This window comes from Neoarius graeffei, chromosome 24, assembly GCF_027579695.1.
Source record: "Neoarius graeffei isolate fNeoGra1 chromosome 24, fNeoGra1.pri, whole genome shotgun sequence".
NCBI classification, from domain to species: domain Eukaryota; kingdom Metazoa; phylum Chordata; class Actinopteri; order Siluriformes; family Ariidae; genus Neoarius; species Neoarius graeffei.
The window spans coordinates 18,692,052-18,713,140 of record NC_083592.1 but is presented as its reverse complement, the minus strand read 5'-3'; the positions used below and the strand labels follow the sequence as shown (position 1 = coordinate 18,713,140).

General features: G+C 38.4%; 2 protein-coding genes across 14 annotated transcripts in view; both read right to left on the bottom strand.

Annotated features, from left to right (window-relative positions):
- LOC132872214 (probable E3 ubiquitin-protein ligase HECTD4) overlaps positions 1 to 21,089 on the bottom strand; it is an 868,395-nt gene that overhangs the window by 736,337 nt on the left and 110,969 nt on the right. For all 11 annotated transcript variants that reach the window (XR_009651396.1, XR_009651397.1, XM_060906858.1 and 8 more), the window contains exons 2-4: positions 13,538 to 14,142; positions 12,718 to 12,807; positions 12,315 to 12,442 (exon numbers count right to left, since the gene is read on the bottom strand). Coding sequence is in view for 9 of the 11 variants with exons in the window: in XM_060906858.1 (XP_060762841.1) it covers positions 12,315 to 12,442; positions 12,718 to 12,807; positions 13,538 to 14,142 (823 nt within the window). In the remaining 2 variants the exon portion in view is untranslated. The remainder of the gene's footprint in view (positions 1 to 12,314; positions 12,443 to 12,717; positions 12,808 to 13,537; positions 14,143 to 21,089) is intronic.
- Positions 19,572 to 21,089, bottom strand: part of LOC132872692 (zinc finger BED domain-containing protein 4-like) — a 2,632-nt gene continuing 1,114 nt past the window's right edge. For 2 of the 3 annotated variants that reach the window (XM_060907677.1, XM_060907679.1), the window contains 2 exons: positions 19,737 to 21,089; positions 19,572 to 19,607 (listed from right to left, as the gene is read on the bottom strand). The exon at positions 19,737 to 21,089 is cut by the window's right edge. In XM_060907677.1, the coding sequence (XP_060763660.1) occupies positions 19,738 to 20,838 (1,101 nt within the window). In that variant the 5' untranslated portion in view covers positions 20,839 to 21,089 and the 3' untranslated portion in view covers positions 19,572 to 19,607; position 19,737. Of the gene's footprint in view, positions 19,608 to 19,711 lie in introns of those variants that run through there. The other variant, XM_060907678.1, reaches the window with a different exon arrangement.

Here is a 21,089-nt window from a genome sequence, read left to right as displayed (position 1 = left end):
ATTAAAAGTTGTCATACCAGACATCGCACTAAGGAAGGGCCTTCTGCCTAATTTTAAGATCTGATTATTCATTTGACTTGATTAATACATACCCAAGAAAAACTCTTTAATATGATAGAATCTGGTATCATTTTTTTTTTACATAAATTCAAGTTCCCACCGAAATTGTGTTTTACTGATGTACTAGAGAGAAATGATAAGCTAAATGTTAAATTTAGCTAAAAGCTAAATGTGTTGGCAGGTATGTAGGGATGATGATTTTCCACAATCATGGGGAAAAAAACGTGAAAATCGCTTGTCCAAAACAAAACTATCATGCTGAAATGAAAAACGGGTTTTTATTGGCATCCCGTTTCAAAACCTGAGAAATTCAATCCACGCAAGCTACCGGTATACAACAAGCCCCCCCCCAAAAACAGCTCAACTAATAAAATGTTTCAAAGAAAAAAAAAAGTTAGTTCAATTTCCATCCTTTGACAACCCCCAAATATTAATAGGATCCCAAAAGCAATATGGCTCATAAGTGGAGCAGTTATACTGTTCCTGCAATATGCCAGAGGATAGTGAACTGTATTTCAGTTGTATTAAATGTAAACAGTGGTATCATCCATCATGTGAAGGACTGGGGCATAAAACCCAGGATGAAATTAACAAAGCGAAGAATTTAAAATGTATCAAATGTCAGAGCAAACATGGAAGACCAAAGAAGAAACAAATAACACATGAACACTAATTTGTTTGTTATTTCTTTCTTTTGATTCTTAACTAACTACAGTATGTTATCCAAACTATACTGTGACAATGAAAACTATAGTATGTTATCCAAACTATACTACAACACATGACAGGACAGCAAAGGTAAGATCCCCCGGGACGGGACAAGACGTCAATGTCCGTGAGCGATAATATGTCCGTGACAATTATTCCGGTCTGTGACGGGACGGTTACTGACCGTGAGTGATATGTCATGTCACATTCCGTGTCACGGGTTTTAGGAATCGTCTATCTTTTATTTCATTTTGATGACTTTCAGCAGAGGCGATATACATTTCTTCAACTTCTTTCTCTCAGTTTCCTAATTTGAACCTGAAAGTCGATAATTATGTCAAAATGTAATTAAAAAAAACGTGCTGATCAAGTTTTATTTATTGCTCAAGTTTTGTTTTTATGTATTTCATAACTCCAAAACTATCATCAGTACATGGAATTTTTTCCTATCTTTTATTACAGAAAACGTTTATATTAAAAAAGGGCGCAACCTTACACTCAGGCTTAAGTAACTCACTCCTAGGGAGAGAAGCTACTTGATCAAATTTACCAGAGACCAGGTTAGGGTCATAGCCTTGATCTACTAAATACTTCTTGTATTCCGAATGTCTGCAGTTAAGAAAGCCCTCATTAGAACGGTTACATTTGAGACGCAACGCAACGCTATAGGGGATGGCGCGCTTGCAACGCTCAGGGTGACAACTAGTGGGGGGAAGATAGAGGTGACTGTCGGTAGGTTTTGAATAGACATCTGTCTGAACGAAACCATCAACTAGGTGCAGGGTCAGGTCTAATACGTTGAGCTTTTGCTCAGAAAAAAAAACAATTCACATTTGATGGTAGGGTACAACCCGTTAATGTAATCTGTAAATTTATGTAATTTATCCTGACCGTGCACCCAGATGTCGACTATGTCATCTCTATAGCGCAGCCAAAGCAAGTGTTTGATCGCACAACCATTTTTAGTTAGGTTATCGATCTCACCCATAGCTATATCCGCATAGCTGAAGGTGTTCTTGGGGCCCATAGCAGTACCCATGCATTGCAAAAAATTAAACTGACCAAATTGTCAGTTATTGTGTAAAAAGCAAATTTCTACTGCTTCCAAAAGGCATTCCGTAGAGGGCTGCAGGACTGTTCTAGAATCAAGGGCTTTCCTAACCGCAGTTAAACCTAATGTATTGTCTATATTGGGGAACATAGAAATTACATCCCATGATACTAGTAGGGTATCTGAGGGAAAAGGACCCGCCTTATTGATATTTTCAATTTTGTTAAGCAAATCAGTAGTATCCTTAACAAATGATGGTAGTCCTTGAGCAAGAGGCTTCAAATGGAACTCGGTAAAGGCAGATAAGTCTCTCTACAGCCGTGCCACAGCACGAAGTAATAAAACGTAGTGGGTTATCCGGTTTATGGGTTTTAACATTACCGAAGGCCACACCTGGTTTGGCCTTGATGTCTATAACCCACTGGGCTATATCAAGACTAATCTGGCCTTCACCGTGCCATTTCTCCCCCCATTCTTTAACCTTCCTTAAATGTAGATCTGTAGGATCGAAATTAAGCTCCTTATAATGAAGGGGATTCTGTAATTGTCCCAACATCTTACTAGAATATTCAGACTTATTAAGCATTACGAACCTAGAACCTTTATCTTGTATCCGAATAATTCTATGGTTATCCAATTTGAGTTCCTTTAGTGCTAATCGCTCTCCCTTAGATAGATTGTCCTTAGGTTTTCTAAAGTTCTTAGGATTAAATATACCTTCCTTGACTTTAGCGAGGAAAAGTTCCAGCTCAGGATGACTGGAGGTAGGTGGATTCCAAGTGCTCTTCTTAGGAACTGGGAACTCTTTAGTGTGAACATCCTCAGGGTCTGCACTTTCCTTTTCTTTATTGTGAAAGAACACTTTCAACCTCATCCTCCTTTCAAAGTTGTCCCAGTCCTCCTGGACCTTGAGCCAGTTGACATCCTTCGGAGTAGGGCAGAATGCTGGACCCTATCGTAACAACTTCGCTTGTTCTTCCGTCAGCGGCTTCTCACTCAAGTTAATTGCTTCCAGATCCAATTTGTCTTCCGACCCCGACTCAAGAGTAGCACTCCTCTCCTGTGCTGAGTCTGCAAGATAGAAGCTCCCTACTCGCTTCTTCGATCTATGCCTTTTCCTCGGTCTCAGTCTGAAACGTCGAGCCTTTCTCTTCGTTCCACAGCCAATTCTATGTAACCTTCCACCCTCGTCCAAAACTGTAGTTGTATGTTTAAATGAAATAGTTTTAGCCAATTAGCAAATTACATGAATTTACATTAACGGGTTGTACCCTACCATCAAATTTGAATTGTTTTTTTCTGAGCAAAAGCTCAACGTATTAGACCTGACCCTGCACCTAGTTGATGGTTTCGTTCAGACAGATGTCTATTCGAAACCTACCGACAGTCACCTCTATCTTCCCCCCACTAGTTGTCACCCTGAGCATTGCAAGCGCGCCATCCCCTATAGCGTTGCGTCTCAAATGTAACCGTTTTAATGAGGGCTTTCTTAACCGCAGAAATTCGGAATACAAGAAGTATTTAGTAGATCAAGGCTATGACTCTAACCTGGTCTCTGGTAAATTTGATCAAGTAGCTTCTCTCCCTAGGAGTGAGTTACTTAAGCCTAGGGCAATTAAGCCAGAGTGTAAGGTTACGCCCTTGGTTGTTGACTTTAACCCTAACCTTCTGGATATCGGTAAGATTTTGCGGAACAATCTCAGCTTTTTGCGTTCCTCTACTTTAATGCAAGAAGTATTTCCGGAGGGTAGTATCATTTTGGCTTTTAGAAGGCCGAAAAATCTTAAGGATATTCTGGCGCCTTCTAAATTCAAGCGTGGTGACACAGAAGTCAATAATCAAGGGCGTGAACAAGGTTGCTTTAGGTGTAGCAAAAAATGAGATTTATGTAATAACTTTTTCGCAGAGTCAAATTTTTTTGTCAGCTCCATAACCGGAAGGAAATACAAAATTCGCCAACATCTTTCTTGTACTTCCCGCAATACAGTATATTTAGCAACTTGCCGTAAATGTAATCTCCAATATGTTGGCTCTTGTACTACAGAGTTTAAAGTACGTTTTTGTAACCATAAATCTAGTATGAAAAACAAAAAAAAACATGCGAAGTAGCCAAATATTTTAATCAGTCTCCCCATAATTTGAATGATTTTGAATTCATTTGAAACAACAGTTAACGATGCTCAAGATAGTTTAGACAACATGCTTCTAAATAGGGAAGCATATTGGATGTCGCAATTGTTTACTTTAGCCCCTTATGGGTAAACAAGCGAAAAGAATATAAATCTAAAAATCGCATTCTTTTTAATAAATTGTAATAATATTGAATTATTAAATTGTGTAATTAGTAGTTTATTTTTTCTCTGTCTTTTATTTTGAAGTGTATAGAATTCACAAATTTGTATATATAAGACCATGCCCATAGCACCATGTTGTTTTTTTGACACTGAAGAAGGCTGAAGGCCGAAACGTTTGTCGAGAATAAATTTTTAATAATGTTCAAAAGTTGGGTGTCAGAGTGAAATTTTTCTATTCTACATATATATATATATATATATATATATATATATATATATATATATATATATATAAAAACCTCAACGAATTAAGCTATTTTACAAACAGGTCAATAACATGATTGGGTAATAGATATTTAGGCACTGCCTAAAAGCAGAGCTCCTGATGAGTGTATGAGCAAAATATTTGCAAGGGTACAAAATCAACCTGAATAGAATATTATTATTATAGTATATGAACTATCAAATTGTGTAGTGCATTTCACATCAATAAATTGCTGCACTGTCTTGTGACAGTGATACTAAAAATAAGATATGCATAGCAGTTATGAATACATATTTATTACTTTATTTGACACCGCATGTCATATGCCAGAACCAACACCACAATATCATCACCTTTCGTATGAAGCTAAGCAGTTAGACTCAGGCGTTGAAGCCAGCTCATTGTTGGGGTTGGTGAGGTTAAGGGTTGTATGTTCAAGTGGACTGAGGATGGGATACTCGTGAATTATGTGGTGGGTAGACATTGATACTGCCCACCATTATATTTATTATGGTGTGACTCTGCTGGGTGCCTGGTGGATAGCAGTGAACCAGCGCTTTCACTTTACATCAGCACTATATAGGTTACAATAGAATATCAAACCTGAGATGTCAAGCAGTTGCCTGGTTACATCTTTCACGTCCACATGCATTGTGTACAACTGCAAAAGTGCATGCATGCTATTAAGACTAATTAGCATGCACCTGTTCCTAATTAGAGCTCAACCACAGCAAAACTATCAACTGTCCAACAAGCTAGTGGACTAATAAAACTGTTTTAACTAGTGTTATATGAAACTGTCGTGAATATTTTCTGTAAAATGTGTTAGGAAATAATCATTATCATCATCATCATCATCATCATCTTTATTTGCCAGACTCAGGGTCCATGTACACACACACATTACACATGCCCAATATAAAAACAGACAAACAAACAAGAACATCCCATGTTATTTTTTAAAAAAGCAAATTAAAAATAGCCACTACCTCTATCCCATCTATCTTATGTAGATAAAGATACAAATTTCGTTGTCCAGTGGTCAAGTGTTTGAGATACATCGCCTTCCACTTACACAGGGTTCCCTGTGGTGGTACATGTTCATCTTTCGTAAGTACTGTATGTTCGTATGGATGTCATACGGTCAAAACCTTCAAAAATCAGGTTGATGCATTTATCTTAAAAGTATGCTGCCTTTTAGATTTCTCAAAAATTTAGACCATAAAAAGAATTTTTCCAGACACGCAATTATTTTTTTAGTGGACCAAAAGCTACTGAATTTGAATCATAGACTTGCGATTTTATTACTTTTTTTCCCCTAAAAGAACAATTAATTAATTTAGACCCCCCTTGGCACTAAATTCTCCGCCATTTTTCCTTGCCTCATATCAAGATACTATGCCATACATGACATGGTGAGGTTTCCCCATTTGCGGAAGGCATTATGGGATACAAATTTGAAACAGGAGAGAACAATGGCAGACGCGAGTGTGCGCATGAAACGTGGAAGACTGACTACAGTAACGGAAAGCGAGAAGAAAAGACGCTGTACTGCAAAGGAAAGGAAACACAGGACTAAACTAATAAATATCAGCAGTCAGTGAGCACCTCGGTGTGATCAGCTGTTTGTTTAGTGACAGAATGATGGAACTGTCAGTGCACGATCAAGGTAAACCTGTAAATGGCAGTAATACAACACTGGACGCTAGCTGCCATAAAACCCAAAAGGTAAAGACAACGACAGCTCAAGTAAGAGTGCGCATGCGCACACGGACTTCCTCTGTCTGCTTGACTGTGCAAAGTGACCAATTTCATGCACATTATTTGCTAGGGAATCCCCTCAAATTAAATAACTTCCCAGCCACCCCATATGGAAAAGAAATAGAAGAAACATAAAAATATATATATAACTTTCCATCACCTTCAGTTTATGTTTCATGTATTGTGCATCATATAAGGAATATGATTTACTCCTGAAAGTGGCCACTTTTGCATTACTGTCATATGTTGTTCTGATAAATATGCAAATTATACAAGTTTCATTTTGTTCAAATTTACTAAGGATCTTATATCTGGTTTCACTGTTGTATGCTTTACATACAAGTTTCAGACAAAGGACATACAAATTTTATAAGATTTATCTACACCTTTTCCATATGGGACAGAATGGCCTGTTTTTGCTTTAACATATTACAAAAATAAACATGTATCACAATGACCAAATTTCAGAGGGAACTAAACGTCACCGATTTTATATAATCGAAAGGCTGTGTTGCTTTAAGCAGAGGGTTATTATTCAAAGATTCAGAAAATATGAAGAAATCTCTGTATGCAATGGCTGAAAAACTTTTAAAAAATTCTTTAAAAAAAATGAGAAAAAAAAAAGTCTGAAGAAAAAAAAATATTGGATGTTGTGATCTCCAGGCCCTCAGGAGGCACTGCATTAAAAACAGACACAATTCTGGAATGGAAATTGCTACATGGAACACTTAGGAGGTTAGGAACACTTCCAAAAAACATCGTCTGTGAACAGATGTTGAGCATCCACAAATGCAAGCTAAAATTCTATCCTGCAAAGAAGAAACCAGAAATCCATAAACAATATATCCAGAAACACTGCTGCTTTCTCTGGGCCTGAGCTCATTTACAATGGACTGAGGCAAAGTGGAAAACTGTTCTGTGGTCTGAAGAATCGAAATTTGTCCAAATCTACATGTACATCTTTATTAGGTTGGTAAAAGTAATTCGACATCACACCAACTACAGTGGGGCAAAAAAGTATTTAGTCAGCCACCAATTGTGCAAGTTCTCCCACTTAAAAAGATGAGAGAGACCTTTAATTTTCATCATAGGTACACTTCAAGTATGAGAGACAGAATGGGGTGAAAGCGTCCAGGAAATCACATTGTCTGATTTTTAAAGAATTTATTTGCAAATTATGGTGGAAAATAAGTATTTGTTCAATAACAAAAGTTCATCTCAATACTTTGTTATATACCCTTTGTTGGCAATGACAGAGATCAAACGTTTTCTGTAAGTCTTCACAAGGTTTTCACACACTGTTGCTGGTATTTTGGCCCATTCCTCCATGCAGATCTCCTCTAGAGCAGTGATGTTTTGGGGCTGTCGCTGGGCAACACAGACTTTCAACTCCCTCCAAAGATTTTCCATGGGGTTGAGATCTGGAGACTGGCTAGGCCACTCCAGGACCTTGAAATGCTTCTTACGAAGCCACTTCTTCGTTGCCCAGGCAGTGTGTTTGGGATCATTATCATGCTGAAAGACCCAGCCACATTTCGTCTTCAATGCCCTTGCTGATGGAAGCAGGTTTTCACTCAAAATCTCACGATACATGGCCCCATTCATTCTTTCCTTTACACGGATCAGTCGTCCTGGTCCCTTTGCAGAAAAACAGCCCCAAAGCATGATGTTTCCACCCCCATGCTTCACAGTAGGTATGGTGTTCTTTGGATGCAACTCAGCATTCTTTCTCCTCCAAACACGACAAGTTGAGTTTTTACCAAAAAGTTCTATTTTGGTTTCATATGGCATTCTCCCAATCCTCTTCTGGATCATCCAAATGCTCTCTAGCAAACTTCAGACGGGCCTGGACATGTACTGGCTTAAGCAGGGGGACATGTCTGGCACTGCAGGATTTGAGTCCCTGGCGGCGTAGTGTGTTACTGATGGTAGCCTTTGTTACTTTGGTCCCAGCTCTCTGCAGGTCATTCACTAGGTCCCCCCGTGTGGTTCTGGGATTTTTGCTCACTGTTCTTGTGATCATTTTGACCCCAGGGGGTGAGATCTTGCGTGGAGCCCCAGATCAAGGGAGATTATCAGTGGTCTTGTATGTCTTCCATTTTCTAATAATTGCTCCCACAGTTAATTTCTTCACACCAAGCTGCTTACCTATTGCAGATTCAGTCTTCCCAGCCTGGTGCAGGTCTACAATTTTGTTTCTGGTGTCCTTTGACAGCTCTTTGGTCTTGGCCATAGTGGAGTTTGGAGTGTGACTGTTTGAGGTTGTGGACAGGTGTCTTTTATACTGATAACGAGTTCAAACAGGTGCCATTAATACAGGTAACGAGTGGAGGACAGAGGAGCCTCTTAAAGAAGTTGTTACAGGTCTGTGAGAGCCAGAAATCTTGCTTGTTTGTAGGTAACCAAATACTTATTTTACCGAGGAATGTACCAATTAATTCATTAAAAATCCTATAATGTGATTTCCTGGACGCTTTCCCCCCATTCTGTCTCTCATAGTTGAAGTGTACCTATGATGAAAATTACAGGCCTCTCTCATTTTTTAAGTGGGAGAACTTGCACAATTGGTGGCTGACTAAATACTTTTTTGCCCCACTGTATATTTTAAATTCTTTCTGGAAAATAAAGCAAGACGGCCTTTCAATTTCATAAAATCGGTGAAATTTAGTTCCCTCTGAAATTTGGTCATTGTGATATGTTTATTTCTGTAATATTTCACAAAATATCAGGCCATTCTTTGGCTGGGAAGTTATTTAATTTGAGGGGATTCCCTAGCAAATAATGTGCATGAAATCACTCTCTTCGCACAGTCAAGCAGACAGAGGAAGTCCGTGTGTGCATGCGCAGGTTTACCACCTTCTTCTTTTAGGTTTTACGGCAGCTGGCATCCACAGTGTTGCATTACTGCCATCTACAGGTTTACCTTGACCATGCACTGACGGTTAACATCGTCACTAAACAAACAGCTGCTCACACCAAGGTGCTCACTGACCGCCAATATTTATTAGTTTGGTCCTGCGTTTCCTTTCCTTTGCAACATAACGTCTTTTCTTCTCGCTTTCTGTTACTATACAGGGCTCAAAATTCATATATTTTTTCACCAGCCAGCCGGACTAGTTACCTTCCAAAGTAACTAGCCAAACAGAAAATCAACTAGCCAAAATTTGTTCATGTATGGATTTTACTTCTGTCAAAAATAACACAAAAGAGAGTAGTTACCATTGTTCATGACTAATGTGCATTTGTTAAATACATAAATGAGAACAACACAGAGCACCATAATATAATCCAAAAAAATGCCAGATGACTGATCCCTTACTAGTTGTTTTAGGAACCAATTCGTCCGCTTCCATTTTTAATTTGTCGCTGAAATTGACAGAGCTTACACGGTAGCCTGTGCAACACCAGCGATTGCACGAACTGAGTCAGCGCTGTAAACTAAAACTAGAAAATCTTCCCGCAAGTTCCTTTCAGCACCTAGATGTCGCCCGGGATTGGTTGGCGAGTGCGTGACGTTTTTTTTTTCCCCTTAGGCAGCCTCTCACATTACTGCCTGAGGGACAGGGAGAAAACCACCGGAAAATGTTTTAAACAAATGCAACAAACACGAAACAAACGAAAGTCAGCAGATGACCATAAAATACTCGATAGTTACAATATAATAATTTTATGCATCTCACACAGAATTTTCAGAGATATATCGAGTATATTCGATATATCGCACAGCCCTAGTCTGATTCTTCGCTTCATATATATTTTTTATTTTCAACTAGCCAGCCGGGCTGGCTAGTGACAGGAATTACCCGCCAAATGACAAATGAAGTCGCCTTAGGCGACAGGACCACCGTGAATTTCGAGCCCTGCTATAGTCGGTCTTTCACATTTCATTCGCACACACGTCCTCCATTTTTCTCTCCTGTTTCAGATTCGTATGCCACAATGCCTTCCGCAAACAGGGAAAGCCCACCATGTGATGCATGATGTAGTATCTTGAATTGGGTCATGGTGAAGCAGAAAAAAATGGAGAATTTAGGGTCACGTGACTCTAAATTCATTAATTGTTCTATTTTTAAAAACCTAATAAAATTGGAAGTCTATGATTCAAATTCAGTAGTTTTTGGTCCACTAAACAAAAATAATTGGGTGTCAGGGAAAATTCTTTTTATGACCTACAATTGAAAAATCTGAAAGGCAGTCTACCTATAATGGATGTCGTATCCTCCAGGCTAAAGAGGAGCGGGACCATCCAGGTTGTCATCAATGCACAGTACAAAAGCCAGCATCTGTGATGGTATGTGGGTGCATTATTAAACATGGCATGGGTAGCTTGCAAATCTGGGAAGGCATAATTAATGCTGAATGATATACACAAATTTTGGAGCAACCTATGCTGCCATCCAGATGATGTCTTTTTCAGGGACATTTGGTTTGACATTACCTTGCTTATTTCAGCAAGACAATGTCAACCATAATCTGCACATATTACAACTGCTCTGTAGTAAAAGAGTCCAGGTGCTAAACTGGCCTGCTTGCAGTCTCCCATTAAAAACATTTGGTGCATTATAAAATGAAAAATATGACAAAGGAGACCCTGAATTGTTGAGCAGCTGAAATCCTATACCAGGCAAGAATGGGATAATATTTCACTTTCAAAACTACAGCCCTTGGTCTCCTCAGTTCCCAAAATTTGAGAGTGTTGTTGATAGGCATGTAATTCACCCAATTCAGGATTCCATTCAATTCATGATACTGGCTTCACGATTCAATTATCCTGACATTTCAGAAAAAATAAATGAAGAAAATTTTATTACTCAAAAAATTTTAACATTTATTTTCCTACTCTTTATAAACTTAAATATTCCTTTTGTTAAATTACTTATTTCACTTTTTGAATAACCAACAATAATTGTTTGTCCACATTAGTAAAGGTCAAGGTAAAATAAGATCCTATTAACTAAAATATTCCTTCTATTAAAAATGAAAAAGTTAATAACAGGCCTTTTCTTAAACGTTTATGAACATTTTTACTACCCGCCTTATTTTTCTCTTTTCTTTATTTTTCAGCAGTTTGTAAAAAGACCGCTCTGATTTCTTGTTAAATCTATTTGTATAGTCAATCACACAACAGTTCTTTCCTCACTTTAAATCTGTTTTTTTGTGCTTTCGTGGCATTAGAGCAGTGTTTGCTGTGAAGTCATGTATATTCCCACTGTTTTATGTTATTGCATCCTCCACTGTCTCAACAATGCAATTACAGCTCAGAAAACCTAAGAAATTACGTAGTCTGGTAATCATGATAGTTTTTATTTCATCAATTCAAATTGTTAAATTTATATTGCGATTTATGGTCACATGATACATTACATGCCAAGTTGTTAAAAGAAGAGGTGATGCAACACAGTGGGAAACATGCCCCTGTCACAACTTTTATAAAACATGTTGCTAGTATCAAATTTAAAAAAAAAATGTATGCTTATTTGAAAACAATAAAATTTCTGTTTCAACATATGTTGTCTTTGTACTATTTTCAATTAAATATAGGGTTTCCATCATTTGCAAATCAATCATCGCATTCTGTTTTTATTTGTATTTTACACAGGTGTCTCAAGTTTATGGAAACAGATGTACATGTTACTGAATTATAGGGTGTATTTATTTTTTCCCCATTTGGTTTCTGAATGTTAGTTTGTGTGTTTTGGGGGAAAATGAATACATACTGAAATCTGCTGTGTTTCGTTTTTGTCACCTGAAGTTATTTGTTTGGATATAAAAGTTGGTGAGGGTGATACAATTGTTATTTAGGCCATGATTGATTGATTAAAACCACCACATAGACTTGGAGAGTGAACCCTCCCCCCATTTAATGGGTGTTCCCAGGTTGCTACATGTTTGTTTTGTTTAGCTCTCCCCCATTAATTTTCACTTTGTGATGAACCACAAGGGGTTTATCCAACAAATGTGGAGATCATTATCAGATCCCATTACCTGTCATGAATAAAAGTCCCTGAGAAATCACTGGGGGGAAAACTGAAGATCAAAAGGCTCAGTAATGACTGCTGAAAAAAAAAAATGCTGAAAATTGGCAGTCCTCACTAAATACTTAAAAAAAAAAAACACTCCAGCTTGGACAATACTGACTCTTAACAAATTGAGGAAATCCCTGACACAATCCTACCTTTACTCTCTGTTCCTGCAGCACTGCAATCTGGTGCGGGAAGCATGTCCTCAAAACCCCATGAGACATTGTGCTTCCCCCCCAGCAAACAAGATGGGGAGCCCGGACCCCCTTCTAGAAGAATCAGTCTGAGGCAAAGAAGATAAAATCATGAAATTAAAATGCACTATGCTTTGTGCATTTGCTTTCATACTATCCAAGAATATTATCAGAATTTTCATGCCACATTGTATGGATGTTTTTTTTTTCCTTCATTATTATAAAGATAATAGCACATATATTTCTAAATCATACTGCATTTTAAAAGCAGTAGTATTTCTCACAAGTTGCCCCATAACAGTAAAACAGTGGTTTCATTACTTAAAAAATTACAAAGCAAAAAAAAGGTGTTATGAAGCCTAACCTATAGAGGACATCTGCCACAGGAAGCCGCTTTAAGTCTGTCTGCTTCTGTAGCAGGTGAACTGTGTGAATGAATGTCTTCAGAGAACCCCTAGATAGAGAGGGATTGATTAATGATAGTACTTGCTTTGTACAGACATTACAAAACAAATCTATGAAAGACAGGGCAAATATATCTAAACCAAACTATGACAATTGGCATTTGACTGGTACAAGTCTGTATATAAATTGACAAGTATATACAGGTGACTGTTCACAGACTATATTAAGCATGCTGTACTTAAATATATGAGCATATAAATAAAATGATGGCCTTACTTGTTACTAGCGACCCAGTAAAACATTTTCCCCCCATATACACACACATTAGCTCCATACACAGTTCAGTTATAGTTCTAAAATTAAATGTGACCTCTTTTGTCTGTCCCAGTTTGGAAATTTGTCGATGAATGAGATCAAGTTCAGTGTTAGCAGATGAAAAATGGCTGGTTAAGAGTAAGCAATAATAAAAGTTGGGACATCACTCTTATTCTTGCCCCAAATTTCAAAAACTCAGCTTAATCTGAAAGCAAATTGCAGACACTGATGAGCAAGGTGGAAACAAAGCTTGCTTCATTGCTCCACACTCACAAAGACCTGTGCTCTCGTTTAAGGAGCTTGAACTCTCTATTAAAGATTTAAACATCATGTGTTATTGAGTAAATATAGGATTATATAAAGTTATAGAATTAACTCGAAAAATACTAACATGGCAAAATGAATGCAATCTGGTATGATGCAACTTGCAGTTTCTACCGATACTATTGTTATATTGCAATCACCTGGCACATGCTAATGCCACCAGCGCAGCAGCTGCATTTTCCCTCTGAATCTGAGTCAGCAGCGGCTTTTCCTGTGTTACTGCTTCTTGCTCACTACCCTGCTCCAACCATGAGCACAGAAGTCCTTCCAAGCCACTGAGGCAGTCGGCAGGCTCCTTGCCGAGACTAAGTGGCTGGCAGTCACGTAGACAAGCCAGTAGTACCTCAGCAGTGACACCAGCAAGTGCTGGATCATGGTGGGTTTGTGACTGCAGAAGGGGGAAGATGAGCAGTAAACCCACACGTGACGTGAAGGGAGCTTGGTCTGAGTTGGAGGGCAGTGGAGGGTGGTGATGGGATTGCTGGTACTGCTGCTGCAGGAGGCCCTGACGCTTCAGGAGGGTCAGCGTCTCTTCATCACCGCCTGATCCAGTGCCAGCTCCTACTGTTGCACCATCTCGCTCTTGCTGCTCTTCGAGGGCCACCTGTCGCTGTGCCCCCCATAAACCTCGCAGGGCATTGAGCCGGTACTCCAGAAGACGCGCATAAGCGTTGCTCTGGTTACCACAGACAGAACGCAAGCGCTCAGCTAACTCCACAGGATTCTTGGTTTCAAAGGTCAGGATCTAAATAAACAGAGGAAAAAGTTATAGTATCCATTTCAAAACCAAACACCTAGCTATCGTATTTAGTTAGAGGGGAAAGAAAAGAAGAAAAAAAACAACCCTGAAAGCATTGTTTATGGATATTCACAATCATCGTATTGTGAGATATCATTACTGCCATTTGTAAAAATGAACTTTACACATAACATCCCCCCACACATATATATACACACACACACACACACACACACACATTTTATATATATATATATATATATATATATATATATATATACACACACACAGTATTTTCCGGACTATAAGTCGCACTTTTTTCATAGTTTGGCTGGGGGTGCGACTTATACTCTGGAGCGACTTATGTGAAATTATTAACACATTATTATATAATTTCACATGTTCGTTATTTTCACACTGACAACCGCAAGAGGGCGCTCTAGGCTTGTGTACCTGTACCTGCTACTTCTGTACCACTGAAAATTTAAAATTTCAACATTACCGGTAACTTATAATACGGAAGAGCAATAGTTCCACTAAGAAATACATATATTTTTTTTTATTTCTGAGAAAAAACTCAGAATTTTCCAAATTAAAGTCAGAAATTTCAAGAAAAAAGTAAAAAAATCTCGAGAAAATCTCAAAACTTTTGAGAAAAAAAGTCAAAAATTTCAAGAAAAAAGTCAAAATTTGAGAAAAAAGTCAAAAATTTTTAGAAAAAAAATCAAAATTTTTGTGGAAAAAAAGGTAAAAAAATTTTGAGAAAAAGTCAAAATTTTCAAGAAAAAAGTCAAAATCTGTCAAAATTTTTGAGAAAATAAACTCGAAATTTTCGAGAAAAAAGTCACAAATTTAGGCTACCAGGAAGTATCAGGTCATTCAGAGCTGACGGAGACTTAGTCTGCTACTACTGTGTTTAGTGCTGCTGAAATGGACGACTTAAACAAATGTTATTTCGGGATTGGGTTCACATAGATCGCCATTGACATAGTTCCACTAAATGTAATTCGTTTCTATTTAATCTTTGATTGTTATGTAGTGGTTCTGTGTTAGTCTCTAGCAAACAGAAAGCTGCTGCCAAGAAGTATTTGAATCTACGTGATTCACATCACCAACCGACTTCCTGTACCCCGGTTGTCACAACTCTGAATTCCATGGCTCTGGTCTCAGCCATTCATGTCTACCGGCCGCGAGTGAGTGTCACTTCCGTATGGAAGCCCGCCTTCTACAGAGTTCTGACTTTTTTTTTCTCAAAAATTTTGACTTTTTTTCTCGAAAATTTTGAATTTTTTTCTCGAAAATGTTGACTTTTTTTTCTCAGAAGTTTCCAAATAAAATATAAAACCCTGGCCCTATTGCTCTGCCGTATTATAAAGACAACTGAGAAGGGCTGAAAAAAAATGCCATCCAAAAGAAAATCATATTCTGCAGATTACAAGCTGCAAGTAGTGAAATATGCAGCCGAAAACGGTAATCGAGCAGCAGAAAGAAACTTTGGAGTGAGCGAGAAACTTTCTGGCGAAAAGCGGGAGGTTACTCTTACTGCAATGAAGAAAACAAAAAAAGCTAATCACGGGCTAAAAACTAGGTGGCCACAGCTAGAGGAACGAGTTTGCACATAGGTGCTTGAACAACATGCTGCCGGGAGAGGCTTGTCAACAGTGCAGTTGCGTCTCCACGCCCAGGTAGTTGCCAAGGAGATGAATATAAATGACTTTGCGGGAGGACCTTCTTGGTGTTACCGCTTCATGTAACGCAACCGCCTCTCTATCAGAGCAAGGACAACGATGTCCCAAAAACTGCCAGCAGACTTCCAAGCCAAGGTCGACAGTTTCCGTGAGTTCGTTGAAAAGCATGTAAATGAGCACAACGTGACACCGGATCATATTATTAACATGGGCGAGGTCCCCCTGACATTTGGCATTCCCATGGGCCGAAGTGTCGCAGAGAAAGGGCTAAAGAGTGTGAATATAGTAACAACTGGTCATGAGTAATCACACTTCACAGTGGTGCTGGCATGTTGTGGAGATGGATTAAAATTGCCACCAATGGTCATTTTCAAATGAAAAACCATGCCAAAAATCCAATCCCCCTCAGTTGCCGTCGCCGTGAATGAGAAAGGGTGGATGGATCAAGAAATGATGAACTTATGGCTTACGAAGTGCTACAGTAAGCGTCCGGATGGCTTCTTTAGAACACGCAAAGCCCTGCTTGTGATGGACAGCATGCGAGCGCACATCACGCCACAGTTCAAAGATAAATTAAGTTTTCAACTCCATACCTGCCATCATCCCTGGAGGCTTAACCAAAATACTCCAGCCACTTGACATCTCCGTGAACCGGAGCTTTAAGGCAGTCTTGTGTAACCTGTGGGAGCAGTGGATGATGGATGGAGAGCACAGCTTCACGGCAACCGGGAGAATGCGCCACACAACTTTCCTGGAAGTCATTGGATGGATCGACAAAGCATGGGCTTCAGTGACAACCGAAACCATCCTGTTGGGATTCAGAAAGGCCGGAATAATTGGAACTGCAACTGACGACGAGTCTGACGAAAGCGACGCAGAAGAGGAAGCGGCGCTTTGTCTACCTCCGGAGTTGGCGGATTTGTTTAGAATTGACACAGAGGATGAAGAATTTAATGGATTTAGTGATTTGGAGTGAGATTGATGGTTTGGTAAACTTGTTAGCATGTTTTTTATGCTATAGGTATCTGAATAACTATTAATATGTTACGTTAACATACCAGACACGTACTCAGTTCGTTGTCTCTGTGTCATGTAGCTGAATGTGTTACGTTAGCATACCATAACCCTATTCGGTCTGTTGTTCTCTAATCCATTATTATTTTAAATTGCCTTTCAAGATGAAATGTCTGTTCTTGGTCTTGGATTTTATCAAATAAATTTCCCAAAAAAATGCGACTTATAGTCCAGTGCGACTTAAATATGTTTTTTTTCTTCTTGATTATGCATTTTTTGGCTGGTGCGACTTGTACTCCGGAGCGACTTATAGTCCGAAAAATACAGTAGGGGTATATATATATATATATATATATATATATATATATATATATATATTAGGGCTGTAACGATACACCCAACTCACGATTCGATTCGTATCGCGATTTTTGACCCATGATTCGATACACCCACGATTTTTTTTAAATGTGTTTTTAAAGTAGTAAATTTGACTTATTAACATTTACTTACTTACATTAACTATTTAATAACAAATAATTCAGACCACTGCAGAGAATGAGTAATATGTATGCAAAAATGAACAAATGTATATCCAAAGACTGTTTTATTTCTCAAATTAATACTGTTGAGCCGGAAGCTCTGTTTTTTTCGGTTCTGAAAAAGTCATTTTTCCAAATCGTGTAAATCCGTTAAGATTTTTTTTTTGGGGGGGGAGGGGGGGGCTCTCTCACTGTCTCACTCTCATAGGGCCAATGATTTTCTGTGATCGTGGAAAACAGATGGAAATTACGGAATTTTTATAGTGAAACGTTGCTCGCGTGTCAAAATGTAACTACCGCAGAAGGCTTCCGCCCAAGCAGACATGCCTTCAGTGTTGCCAGATATTGCTAACGTTTTCCACCCCAAAATATGTTCAAAACCAGCCAAAAAGCACCTAAACCTGCCCAATCTGGCAACACTGCATGCCTTTCCGGCCAAGTGATTGTGATTGGCTTGTGGCACACCTAGCCAGCCAATGAGCTGCTTGTTTACAGATTCGCTCCCCGCGTCGCAACCAGAATGGCGACCGCTTAAAAGAAATGAATGCTTTGCCAGTGGCGAGTGTGGACGTTGCGTGACTCGCAGAAGATTGTCGCAGGTTGGCGAAAAAACGACTTACTAATAGATATAAAAAATAAAAGTAATTTAAGTAAGTTTAAAATGTAATTTAAATAAAAAGTAAAGTATTCATAAATTGAGTTTGGAAGCACCTCTGTTTTTGGGCTGAGGAGAAGTTTGAAAGGGTGTACCGCGATTCTGCCTTCTTGCATCGCGATACGGATCGTGGCTCTGCGTATCACGATTTCGATATGCATATTGTTACAGCCCTAGTATATATATATATATATATATATATATATATATATATATATATATATACACACATACATACACAGGGTGTCTCAAAAAATGTCCTCACACTTTAACTGTCCCTAACATGCTGCCTTTTTTGTGTTGCAGGTGTAATTAATTAATCACAGCATGGCAGGAAATTATCGCACCAAACCAAGAACAATTGATGCATTGAAATTGGAAATTGAAAGACAATGTCGCGATATTCCTAATGACCTGTTTCGTGACGTTTGCGAATCCCTTGGTGCGCATTATCAGCGTTGTCTGGACAATAATGGTCATCAATTTGAACATTTGCGAACATGATTCTTCAATTACATTTGTCTTCTGTATTCGAAGCTATTCCATTTCACTCTATGTTCATAAATAAAGGTTTTCTTGTCATTCAAAGTGTGAGTACATTTTTTTGACACACACACACACACACTATATATATATATATATATATATATATATATATATATATATATATATATATATATATACACACACATACGAGTGATTCCACGCTTATGGCTACTGAAATGGGGACATGAACTTATTTTTAAAAATTCACCTAAAACCATTTCTTTTTTTACCATTAGGTCACAAAACATGTAATCTTTAATGAATGATATGTTAAAAGATAACTTTAATTTTCTGGAGATGTAATAAAAACATTTATATGCCAAAGTCAAGCCTATGAGTTCCAAAATGATGTCTGTTACATTACTTCTGTTACGATTGTCCATCTTGCGTCTGTTACAAATTAATTACTATCTAGCTATATACCATGTTAATCTTATTGAAAGAATGTGTATGTTTATTCTACTACACATGTTTATTAATTATATTTGCTAAAACATCACCTTCCTATGTTTCAAAAAGTAATTCTACATTGTTAAAATTGAGAATATATATGTCCACAACACTTCTGTTACGTTCTGACTTTGGCAGATAAATATGTTTTTATTACATCTCAGAAAATTAAAGTTATCTTTTAACATATCATTCATTAAAGATTACATGTTTTGTGACCTGATGGTAAAAAAAAGAAATGGTTTTAGGTGAATTTTTAAAAATAAGTTCATGTCCCCATTTCAGTACCCATAAGCATGGAATCACTCACACACACACACACACACACACACACACACACACATACATATACACACACCAGGCTTGTGCAAAATTCAGAATTTAATTCAATTCAGGAAGTGAATTTGAATTGAATTTGAATTGGCTCCACCCCCAGAGGATATGGAATTGAATGTGAATTGGAATTACAGGAAGTGGAATTTTAAATTCATTGCAATTCAGAGAAATTCATTCTAACCACATATCAGTGAGAATGTGATACTTAGCATGTGTTTTTCTTCCAGATTGGAATAATTATATCTGAAACACAATAAATGCAATACAGAGACTATTATTAAGCGTACATTCTTATATTGAAAAGCAATATTTTCATTTTAAAGTAATCAAATAACACAAAGCTGTGGTGAATGCAATTATTATTTTATTTACTTCATGGGGTAACAGTGTTGCATTTAATGATCATCAGCTCTTCAAACGTTTTATCATTGAGGCGGCATCGCTCTGGTCGGAATATCTTTCCACCAACACTAAATATACTCTCAACAGGTGCAGAGGAAGCAGGTATGGCCAGATATTTGCATGCAAGTACAGCAAGGTTTGGGAAACGATTTTGGTTTTCTTTCCAGAACAACAAAGGGTTGGTTCCCTCTGCCAAACATGTGGCACTCAAGTAAACTGGGAGCTCATGTGAGGATGCATCAATTGGCACAGAAGTTGTTTGGGTATCCATGTAGGAAAAGAGTCTGGGGCGTTTGCGTGGTTGGGTATTCATGTCAGAAGTGGCTTTTGGACGTACAGAATCAACTTTTGCAGCGAGGAGGTTTCTGATTGTGTTCTGTTCTTCACCGTTACACCAGTCTAGCTTGAATCTTGGATCAAGAGTTGCAGCCATCTGGAAGCACTCCATATCTTCATATTTTCCAAGTCGCCTCTCGAGTGCGGTTTGTAAGGTGGACAGAAACTTCTTGTTCCCAGTCATTTTGGCATCTTTAATGGCATGTCTCAGTCCTCTCACACAAGGAATAACATAGCTTGATGTTACAGCTTTCTCTGCCTGACAGCGGTCTGTGACCTCCTCAAAGGGTTCTAAAACCTCACAGAGTTCCTCAATGATTTTATGTTCGTATGGTGATAGCTGAATTGGGCAGTGGAGCTCAGCAAGGAACTCATTTGGAACTTTAAGAACTGACCTAAGCATCTTCAACTGGCTATTCCAGCGTGTGGCATTGGCAGACTGAAGTTTGTGCATTCCCTCCAGGGCCTCTGCAGCATGAGTGGATTTGTGGCAAAATGCAACAAACTTCTGAACCTTTCCTAGGAGGCTTTTTATGGAGGCAGCATCATCCAAAGCATCGCGCAGTACCAATTGGAGAGTGTGGGTAAAACATGGTAGTCTCTCAGGTGGAAAGTACATCATTTCCTCTTCTACATTGACCACTTTTACACTGGCATCATCATCATCCTCATTTTCTCCACCACTCTCACTGTCACTCACATGCACTGGTGGAAAAAGACTGAAGGCCTTTATCATGTTGGACGCATTGTCCGTTATGATGAAAGACACTTTGCTCTGAATGTTGAAACTGCGCAGTACTTGATCATAAACCTGGCAAATATTTTCTGCAGTGTGCCTACCTTTAAATCGCTAACAGCTCAGCATCACACTTTGCAGGTTGTAATCATGAAAGAAATGGCCAGTCATTCCTAAAAATGACCTCATTGATCTGTTGGACCATAAATCAATTTTTAGGCAAATATGGCCGGCATTTGTCATGGCATTTG